The following is an 11909-nucleotide window of genomic DNA, read 5'->3' on the forward strand; positions in this document are numbered from 1 at the left end:
TTTTTATTATTTATTTACTTTTCTGATCTTTTGACTTTTTTTTCGTTGGGTAAAAATCACAAAATAAAAAATAAATATATAATTAATAAAAATTACTAAAATTTTAAGAGAAATAAAATTTATCAACATAAAAATTATAAAAAATAAATAAATAAAATAATTAAAGATATATTTGTTTTCTTATAAAGAAAGTTAGTTCTTCTTCTTAAATATTATAAAAAAATTTGGTCCTTTTTAATAATTTTAGTATTAAAGGTCTTTTTTAATAATTAAATCTTCCTAACGGTCATTTAGAACAATTTTCTCTATTTTATAAACTTTTTACAACCCTAGATCAGGTAACTCTAATAAAATTTTCTAATGTTTTTTTTTTCCCTTAAACTATGCACACACATACACTCTATTATGAGTTCCTATATTCCATTTCGTGTGTTAAATCCAGGTTTCAAACCCTGGTGTAACTTAATGGGAAGCCAACAAATTCTCCATTGATGCCAAAACTCAGCTGCAAATTTTCTAGTGTGTCTCTGAATATCTTCTAATGGAATAACTAGACTAAATTTTATTTGTGCTGTGGTTATATATTGTGTGTATTCCTGAATGTGCTGTGGTATTTAACTATTTACAGTATTTTCTTTTTGTTTCGGGTTTCATAAGGTGGATCAACAGTTTTTGTTTTTGGTCTTGGGGTGGATCAACAGTTAAAAAGAATAATGTTGGCCCTAAAGCCGTAGTCCCCAACTGTTTTTTGGCCGAAGCCCACTATAGTGTTGGATGGTCAACAATACATTGGTTAGTCCCTGACCAAAAACACGGCAGATCAATACAACGGTTAGTTAATAATATTTAATTTTATTACGTTGTTAATAAAAAAATTTTCTGCAACTTTCCATAAAACCAAATTCATAATGATAAATGTATTTCAAGCTTTTATTCATTTAATACAATTTTATACCTAAAACTTTTGAAACTTGATCAGTAAATTTTTTATTTTTTTAAGTTATGTTGGATACTAAATCTAACTATGAGAAAAATTCTGCAAGGGATCTAACTTGAGATATAATCAATTATAGCCCATTAGTTAAAAAACATACTAGTTACATTAAAAAATAAAATAAAATAAAACAACTCACTACTATTTTCTGAAATTTCAAAATTAGAAACAAAAAAAAAATTAACTGAATTAATTTATACTATAATTGATTCCCTATATTTTCTCTTTTAAGATTAAGCCTTACATAAAAAATGAAATTGGTCTTCTTCCTTAATCATTAAATAGTAAGACCTCAATACCCGAGGATGGCGAAAAACCTAAAATCATCATGTAGTATTCCTATAGGAATTGAATCGAATCCTCTTAACAATCAAGAAATAAGTCTGGAACATTTACTGTACAAATAAATTTAATAAACCTCAGCATATTTCAATTTAGGTATCACCTTTTACTATACATATTATATTACAAGGAATACTAAAGAAGTAAAGAGCCAACACTTTTAATGGAAGAAAATGAAAAGTTTGACTAATGTTGGCTCAAATGCAAAGCAAATGCAAGAAAGAAATATCAGTCACCTAACATTTCTCTCCGTGAGACGACCACTAAATTTGTACAAAAAAATTCTCAAAAATCACGAAGTCTTGGGAAATAAACCAAGGAGGTAAATGTTGCAACTTATTTCGCTTGTCATTGAAAAGCGTTCCTTGGTCAATTCTACTACCACACGGATAATAGCTTCCCATTATTGTTAATTTCACACATCACTGATTAATCCAAGACTCATGCAACTTCAGGATACGGTACCTGCAATAATACAAACATGAAAAATGCTACATAATTAGTAGTTGGAAGGGCCTTATGTTTTAAAATACTTTGGTATGTACCATTTTTTTTCCATTTAGCAAGACTAAGGATCAGCCACAGTCAAAGCTGTCCATTCTTAGATTCTAACGAGTTGTTTCTTTTGGTTATGTTTTTAGGGCATTTTCAAGATATTGAAAAGGCACGATTTCTAAGTTTCGAATAACATTCAATACATTAAAAACTTCAGGTATACAAGATAAGAAATAGGACATGAAAAACTGTGCAGAATAGAGAAAGTGAACTTACAGAGATCAATACTTTGATAATAAATAATGGTTTCACAAGATAAAAACCCAGAAATGGTTCAATTTGTGGAGAAAATATACCAATCCAGTATGTACTCGGATTAACTTATTTTGTGTTTCAAATAGCTTGCAACAAGGCTTCTACAGAGATTAACTTATGCAATACGTGAACATTGACTTGGGCAAGAGAGAAAATTTACCAGCATGTGAGGATTAGTGTATGTTTAGCTCTGGGCACATTCAAAAGGACGCAGGCGCAGGGATCCTTCGGGAAACTCATGCATTCTAAATGGCTCCAAAAGCTCAAAGGGCCTGCAGAAATCCCGACGATATAATCAAACATATCAAAAACAGTGGATCACTTCCGGAAGCACTAATGGAGATACCTATGTACTTGAATGCCGCAATATAACAAAGAAATACAGGACCCATCCCCCCTTTCATTTTATTTTATTTTTTATTTTTTTGTTGGGGGGTGTTCCTAACAGGTTACAAGCCATTATGCTTCCCAAAACATGACCATTATTCTAGCCGGCATTACCACAAATGATATGTTATGCTATGCTGGGTTCAAGAGCCTTACAGAATGGAATCACGACCACGGGATAACTTTTGTTGATTGCTCTCCATAGCAACCAATACATCAGCAGTCTCTGGTCCCGCTGCACCACCAGCTACGGCAGATGGAACAGGGGCACTTGGAGTCCATAACTGCAAATAATGCATAACCAAATTACCAGAAAGATTCAGAAATATTCTATTCGAACCAAAAGCTTTCATTCTTATTGAAAAGAAAAAAGAAAACAAAAAACGCTACAATATTTCTTAAGGAGGTTTCCATTCTACCAAAACACACCAGCAACATCGAGTCAACCTTCTCACCTTTATTGTGCTATCAATTCCACTTGTTGCCACAACAAAATCAAATGGATGGCATTGTACACAATTTACAACTGCAGAGTAGAAACAAAATCCTCAGGAAACCAGAGAGAGAGAGAGAGAGAGAGAAAAGAAGGGGGGGGGGGGGGGCTGCTAATACTGGAAACCATGGAGAAAACAATGGTTACCAGATTCATCACCGTTCAGCATTTTTATGAGTCTACCAGTTCGCTTTTCCCAGATAAACCATCTGCCATCATCACTTCCACTAGCAACAAACTCACCTGCAAATGAAGATACAAGAAAATATTGTGCCTATCATGGACTAACTGTTATTTAAGAAAACTAGAATTGATTATGCTGGTATAAATCATTGCTTTCCATTCCTAAAGAATGTATTATCATACGAAGTAAGGGAAACAACTAAAAATAAATATAATTTCATCTCTTTTTAAGGGCGAGCAATATGTTTCTTAACACACATGAACCACTGGTGCTGACTGCTGACATTGTTTGAAGATAATTCTTTCTGGTACATATAGTTTCGTTGGAGATTGACCGAGACTAATAGATGAAAGCGCTTGCTTCTCTACATGTGGTGTTTGTCTCATACGATTCAAAAGTTTATATAAAATCACGAGAACAGAAAGTCATTTACCTCTTTGACCAAGAAAACTGGCCTGTTTTATATCAGTTCCAACATTGCAATGGCCAATAAATCTTTGATTCATGTCAATAGCTGCTTCAGACTGCATCACAACAAAGTGAATGGAAAATAAAAAGGAAACCATTGTCAACACAAAATAGAATTAGAAGAAAGAAAATTATTATCTAAGATACAGATTAACGAGAACGCAATAATATGAATAAAAAAGGCCGACAAATGTAAACCTGATAAGCTTTGTCATTCTGTGATGAGGACGAAGGTGATTCAACGGTGCCATTCGCACCAGTGCTTTCTCTGGAGTCGCCCCTTCGGTGAATTCTAAGGTTTAAACTCCCATGAAGAATATTGGACTCAACATCATGTCCCTCATCACCAGACATTGATGTTTCAAAGTCCAACTCCAACTCCTCATCATAATCAGAGTCATCCCTCTCTGATCTTGGACCATCTTGGGAAGCATCACTGTTAGCCTCCGAACGATAGAGTATGTCACTTAATGACAAAATTCTCCCACCTCGACTATCGAATCTTGATCCTCCATCATTTGTCTTGTTATTTTTCTCTGCCTCGGCTGGTTAAGTAACAAACCATTTAGATAATCATAAAACCATAAAAAGAAACACCATTTAACTCCCTCAACATAAAAAAGATAATTTTTGCGTTGAATCTTAGGGATTTTGGCGATATAGTAACATTAAAAGTCTAACATCAATGGTTTCAATGAGAAAAAGGTGGATTGTTTGTTTCAGTTACTTCCATGGTGCACAAACCTCTTAAGAAAAGGGCCACTCACTGGATTCATTAAAACATTTTTATAATCAAATTTCAATTCACCCTATAGTGATATTATAGTGGCATAGCAGGAGTGGATCACTTGGCAGCCACAATGGCAATATGTCAAGATGCATTTCAAAATAGCAACCATCATGGCCTCATAGATCAACCACTCTGGGCTACCCTCCTCCAAATAACTATAGGCTGCGTTTGTTTACAGGCACAGAACACTGAGACACGGACACAGAGACAAAAAATCGTGTTTGGCAGATGAAACATGAACAGAGACATTGTGTCCAGAGACATTGAATTAATGTATTTTGTGTCATCCTAACAGAAAGGACACAGAAACACTAACAAGAAGTACAACTTATTTTTTATTTTTTTCTTTCATTATTCTTATTACTATTTCATAATTGTAGTTTTTATTATTATATTTTTCTTCCCAAATTTTTTGAATGAAAAAAATGAGAATAAATTGGACTTTTATAATTTGTTCTAGTTTATCACCAAACAAAATACAAGAACTCTAATTTTTATGTGTCTAATTTTTGTGTCTTGTCTTGTTCTGTTCTCAGAACCAAATACAGCCTATGATCCACACATGAAACCAACTTATGCCCACCTGAAGAAATGTCCTTCTTAGCTTTCTCTACTCTTTCTGCAACTTCAGGTATGGATGGGGCCAACAGCTGAGCAGCAACAGCAAAATCCAATGCTTCTTTGTGCCTTCCTAACTGCAACATAACATTAACATATAAATTAATTAATTCATAGATCCAAAAAGATGAGTTCTATCAACAAGAGTTGGCAAATAACTTAGGAGAAAATGTACACTCAAATCTAAAATTTCATTCAACTAAAGCTTATTGTAGCACTAGCACTATATAGTCAATCTTACCAAGCACAGAAATGACCTAATTTTCAGTGCATCAAAATTTTCAGATGCCTAATCTTTGATTACTTGTTTGCTTTTGGATTTCCTTGAAAGCCTTATTAACAGTTCACTTGAGATTGTCTAACTGAACATCAAACTAGCCTGTCAACTGAACTATTATGCTAAAAGTGAAGATTATACAACCCAGAATTACCTGTGACAATGCATCTGACATATAGTAAAGTGCTTTGTAGTCGTAGTTATCAATTTTCCTAGCAGCACAGCAGTCCCTTATGGCCATGTGAGCATCATTTTTCCACTTCCTCTAGATAAGCATCAAAGTTTTAAAACATGATAAAGAAAAAGGGAGAAGAAATTTTTTTTTTATGTTTTGGGGGGGGGGGGAGAGGGAAAAAAAATATCCTCCTTAATCATAACATCTTGAAGTTAACATCAACCATGGGGAGAAAATTGATATCAGTTTAATATTTAAATTTCTATATCAATTTTATCCTTTTGACAAATAATTACTACTTTGCAGCTTCAAACGTTCTGCCAATTTGCATATCCAAGAGACAAATCAATGGTGATCTGCATTGATGCTTAGGAACTTAGATGGTAAGATTTTTATTCCTAATTCATTTATTTTCAGAATGAGAAGAAACATCCCACCCTTCATTAGTCAAGGCAGAAAAAATAAGCAAGATCAGCTTGGAATAACATAATGGACATTGACGATAATTTGACAGAAAGAATCATAATAAAAAGTGTTAGACTTATCAATTCCAAACTGATGTTAACTTTAAAATATTGGACTAACAAGGATACTAAATGAAAAAAAAAAAAAAATATATATATATATATATATAGTGGGAAGAACCTTAAGCAATAGTGCAGCTCGAATACACAGGCATTCATATTTTAGTGCAGGCCCAATAGTAAGACTGTAGCAATTCAAAACTTCATTACATGCCTCAATTCCATAATAAGGACCATCATTCAAGGTCTTTTCAGCGTATTTTATTAGTTTCCTGCAGTAGTCAATCTATAAAACCCAGTTAGTCAATGCCAAACCAGAGAATTATATCGCTAGATTCACCACAGATCGGCAACAAAAGCATAATAGTTTATAGAATAATATAAAATACAATAAAAAATCGAGAGAGAAAAAAAAGTGCATACCTTTGCAGCAACATTCTTTTTTATTGAAAATCCATTTGGGAAAACACTGGATATAGAAGGTTGCAATTCCATTCCATTAATTGTTGGAGAATATGTCATTAGTTTTGATACATCTCCTGAAGTATATTGCATGTCATTCAATCCAGCTGCATGGTACATGAATGAGTATGACTTCAATAAGTAGTGTAGTTTATATAACATGGTAATAAACAACAAACAGAATAGATGTTATTAACATATTATATCTATATGGTTATGAATAGATCTTGTTGATCAAAAAGGAAGGTTATGAATAGATCTTGTTGACCCAAATAAAAGCTTATGAATAGATCTTTGATAACACCCAAATCCATACCATACCCGCACCTAGACAATAATGTGATTTATTGTTCATCAATGAAGACTTGATACTAAATGATGATTACAACAGTAACAACAAAGCCTTGTCCCACAGTTTTGGACTGCTAAATTATTCAAGCCACAGCATAACATCCCATCATATAGATAAAACTGGATCTTGGTCGTGTTCAAGATGCATATCGAAATATCCAAAATTATAAATCACCATTTAGGATAATGTAATATAAAAAAAGCCTTGGTTACTTATTATTGTTGCTACTATTGATGCAAGTACCCAACAATCCAATCAAACAAAATACGATAAAAATCACATCACAGTAATACTAGTGTGATATAAACAACTAAACAAGACATGGTTCAATTTAAAATGCTTTACCATGATTAACATTCATCAAGTAAACATGCTCTCCACTATAGCTAAGGAGAACCTCATCTCCATCAGGACCAAATGTAACATGAGTTAAGTGCAAGCTTGGATGTCCCTGAAAGAACCAAGACCCAATTTGAGTGCAACAATGGTTGGCTTGAAGTTCCAGTAAGAGTTACATGTGCATAATATCCTAAGGGGAAATTGTTGAGTAATAGAGACCACAGTAAGTCATAACACATGGAATTTGATATGCAGAATTAAAGGTTCACAATACAGATCACCTATTTTTTAGTACGGCACATTAAACACTACTTAGGTTTGATGTAGACATTCTTAGGATATTACTACTACTATCAGAATTTTTTTCCACCGTAGCCATGTCAATGTTGGACATTGCTAGGAATTTTTCCCAAAACCCTCTACAAAATCAACAACACACCATTACCTCTACCATCCCTGCCATTCCACAGTCGGTGCCAAATCTACATGACCACTACCACCATAACCGCATTTGAGACTTTTGTCATGCCCAATTGCTGCCACCTCCCCACAAGATCTAAGCAAGCTCAAAACTGCAGAGGATGTTGGCTTTGCAATGGAATCCAAAGAAGTTATTCAAGAGCATGGACTGCAGTTGGAGGCTTGGTTCAAGTGGCATATCGTATGCCCCCCCAAACAGCCACATCCAGGTTCGAATCTGGCTTTAGCCAGTAATGGAAAAAGGAACCCATGTAGGGTGTGTAAAACGTGGGTGTGTTGTGTTGTAAAGACCCAAAAAAAAAAAAAAAACAGAGTATGTACTGCTGCCATCTTGAAATATGATCAGCATGCCAAATGGCAGGAATTCAACATAATAATACAGCCACTACCAATCCCTACAAACAGGAAGACATACCCAATGATGCAGGAATATTGCATTCATTGAACCCTTCAACATCTGAATTTCATATTCCAAACCAAAACATATCTTTGACAGGAACCTTAAAATATATCTATATCCCCATTGAGAATTCATTTTTATGAGGAAAAAGAACTTGCAATAATTGATCAAAAGCAGATATAATAGATCAAAAAACACAGAACTAACACGATCAGAAAGATGCATTGGACAGAAATAATTGACACAAGGTGGTGGTGACATTCTTTTCCGACAGGAGCTCAAAGGTGGTAGCATCCTCCGATCATACAAGCGAGCAAAAGCATCACTGAACAAAATAGAGAATTTAATATCAATATGTAATATGTATTAAAAAAGTTATGAAGGGAAATAAATAACATGTAGCAACATAAAAGAATATTTACCTTCCTCCAACAAGGAGCAGATGTGGTCTAGTTGAGCTGATATCACAAGATTTTAGGGCTAGAACTTGTTTAGGAGGATCAGCAAGTGACCTTTTGGCTCCACTCCGTAAGTCGAGCTGGGGTTCCGTATTAAACATGAAAATAATAAATAAAATATGCCACGGATTCTAGCTTTTGAAAACAACATGGTTTTCCTAACAAACTTCCAGTGAGAAATTCTAATAACTATATCATAGAAAGATTTGACCCTAACTGCTTTTGGTATGCAAGGCATGTAATTTTAAGAATATTAAGATAACCATGTGAGATCATGTCATCAAGTATGCAACTCATAAGCGCCTGCCATAGAGCCATATGTGAATTTCATCCTATTGATCTCCCTTGATATGCCTCAGTAATAAAGGTTTCACATGTGCACTAATGTAGGATTTATTAACAACAATAATTATTGCAACATGCGATGGTTTGAAAAGTACGCAAATATTGCTAGAGAAACACTTGAGTTCAAAACTGACAAGCAGGAGGAATTACAAGAAGTTAAACCACTTACTAGAACACTTCTACACTCTTGGTGCGAAGATCCTGCTGGCGGACAAGATGTTCCCTCTCGAAAATCATGCTGCCTCAAGGTCCCATCTTCACTAGCACTCCATACCATGTTAGGGTTTCCATTTTCAACCTACACAAAATGAATATATAACAATGAAGCCTTACAGATAATAGGATGCAAATAAAATCAGATACTCCCATGTAAATTATGTTGTGAAACTATTTCAATTTAAAATTGTCTTGGTCCACATGACTCACAGCCAACTTCTTGACTCTCCTTGTGTGGCATTGGTAAAGTGCTGATGGAGCAATGGCATTTTCAGCAGATCCATTTAAGTGAGACAAATTAAATAATCGGACCTGCCAAACGGAAAAATATATTATGATAGATGACTAAATTTGCACAAGCCACTTAAAACTATTGAATGAATCATGGAATTACTTCAGCATCTCCAGCTCCCGAGACTACAATCTCATCAGAAGTTTCTGGTATAAACTTTGTACAGAAAATATTTGCAGTATGACCAGTGTCAATCGAATGTAGAAGTTTCCGATCAGCATAGTTCCAAATATTGATCTGGAAATATTACACACAATTCAGTGCCTTTTGCTACTCTAAAAGCCCATATAAAGAAAGAACTGGAATAATTTGCTCTATCACTCTCTTTTCATATATTTTAAGATTGAACTCGTCAAACAAGTCCGGTCTTTAAAATATAAGATGTAAATCGTAACTTTTATGGAATATGAATTTTATATTTTTATTGAAGAGATAAGAGTAGCTAAATATAGATAGAAAGATAAGCTATTGCACGAGAAGAAAGACAATTAGATTATAAAATCCAAGTATTATTCTTAGTACAGTGTCCTCCCTCCCTCCTGATCAACCAGTCTACTTGTTAAGGGAAATGAAAGCATGCACAAGCACAATATGCAGAAGAGATGTTGATCATGTGGAAGGCAAAAAGCCCATTTAGCCAAGGAAGAAGAAATTCCATCTTAATTCCAAATGGAGATGAATTTTCACACGGGAGAAATATATTCGTGGAACAGGCACACGCAATAGTTTCGCGGACTTGAAACCCTTAAGCTTATTTCTCTTATATTATTATAGACATAGATTCCCGCAGCGGGCGGGGGGCAGGGGAGTGGGGGGGCGATTAAAAAGAAGAAGTATCTCCTATATAAGATCTTGCTCAGCATCTTTTTATCTGTTTTTACATCAGAACTACCACTTAGCTGCTAATATAGATTACAGTTTTTTTAAGATTAAAGTTGCCATACCCGTGTATCATCTGATCCAGATATCAATAATGAGCCTCTGGAATTCCAAGCCACAGCATTGACACAGCCAAGGTGGCCCTGCTCAAATCATAGCAAGCGGATACTCAGTAAAAATATAACAATGAATGTGAGGGTACGTCACATGGCAAATGAAGCAAACAGCTAAACGCTGGAAGACAATCTATATTCCAATCATGTGTGAGAAATGGCAGCATTCTTAAGAACCTGATATCTACTTCCTACCTGGTTCAAGAAGATAACATAAAGAACAGATACACAAGAGAACATTCAAATAATTCCCAGGGTCATAATAGGCAAAAAAGGATGAATATGCTAATGCCAGTGTAGTAACAAACTCATGATACAGTACCACAGTATAGCAGTGTTGTTAACTCCAAAAATAAATAAAAGGAGTCACACTGCAATGCGCGAGCAATCACACAATCACTATTTAAAAACCCTATATAGCAATACACTAATTTCTTTTCACTTTCTTTTACCGATATGCACATGTCACAAATTTTCCAGAATACAATAATCCTACAAGAACAGAAGAACAACACAGCTACATACTCCTTACTTTCAAATACTCAAAAAACAAAAGAAAAGAAATACAAAAGTGATCAAACATGAACTTTCTAATTCATCGTATGAAAGTGATAATATGAATATAAAGCATCTTACCAACCTCTAACTCTCTCTCCTGAGTAAGCCTGCGAATCAACGAGGAGTGTGTCTGCAACCTATGATTAACATCCTAATAAAAAACAAGAAAACATTTCGGTAATTATTTCAAGATATTAAAAAAGTAGGAATCGCGAAGTAGTAAACCCTTCGAAAGGAAAATAATAGAAAAAGAAGAAGGATGATACTTGGCGAGAGTGAAGGTATCGGGTTTCGAGAATATGGTGGATGTTGCCATCGTGGAAAGGAACAGAGTCCATTGCAGAAGAAGAAGAAGAGCGAGTCGTCGTCGTTGTCGATCGCCGTGAATTTCATCAACAGCAGCTGAGTCGGTTACACTTGGTCTGTGGTGCAATCCTCTGCACTCACCCCTATGTTATACACACTTCTCTTCTCTTCTCAATTATTCCCTTTTTTTCTGGTGTGTCTTAAAAGTTAAAACTTTCTTTTTTTATTTTAAAATTTTAATTTTGATGTATATAAAGGAAGACTCTTCGTGTAAAGTGGTTAGTTAAGAACTATTAAATGATTTGACATATTTAATAAAATTATTATTTAATAATTTTTATCTAACAACTTCACATGAAAATTTATATTCATCGGCTCATCGTATAAATAGTTATAAAAAAATAGAAGTAATTGTATACGGTATAAAATATTTTTTTAAAATAAAACATAAAAACCAAATACATATTTATATTATTTTTTTATATTAGAAGATAATAAAGGGTTAACTAACCTTGCTCTGCAGAAGCCAATACTAATCCATGGTTTTGTCACGGATTACATAATAGATAATTACATAATAGATAATATAGATTAATTATTAAAATAGTCTTCAAAAAATCGTATTGATAAATTAAATTTATGTCATT

General features: G+C 34.1%; 1 protein-coding gene across 1 annotated transcript; it reads right to left on the reverse strand.

Annotated features, from left to right (window-relative positions):
- Positions 1-1384: 1384 nt before the first annotated feature.
- LOC112764478 (protein ALTERED SEED GERMINATION 2) lies at positions 1385-11486 on the reverse strand. Its single transcript, XM_025810114.2, has 20 exons — positions 11223-11486; positions 11039-11107; positions 10351-10428; positions 9509-9643; positions 9325-9426; positions 9068-9196; positions 8518-8633; positions 8303-8420; positions 7222-7327; positions 6486-6631; positions 6184-6348; positions 5518-5628; positions 5052-5163; positions 3877-4223; positions 3644-3734; positions 3174-3269; positions 2989-3059; positions 2690-2817; positions 2307-2418; positions 1385-1801 (listed from the first exon to the last, which is right to left on the reverse strand). Exons 1-19 carry the CDS (start codon positions 11292-11294, stop codon positions 2331-2333), a joined length of 2280 nt encoding a protein of 759 aa, XP_025665899.1. The 5' UTR covers positions 11295-11486; the 3' UTR covers positions 1385-1801; positions 2307-2330.
- Between the last annotated feature and the right edge of the window lie 423 nt (positions 11487-11909).

The sequence above is a fragment of the Arachis hypogaea genome, chromosome 17, assembly GCF_003086295.3.
Source record: "Arachis hypogaea cultivar Tifrunner chromosome 17, arahy.Tifrunner.gnm2.J5K5, whole genome shotgun sequence".
Taxonomy (NCBI): Eukaryota; Viridiplantae; Streptophyta; class Magnoliopsida; order Fabales; family Fabaceae; genus Arachis; species Arachis hypogaea.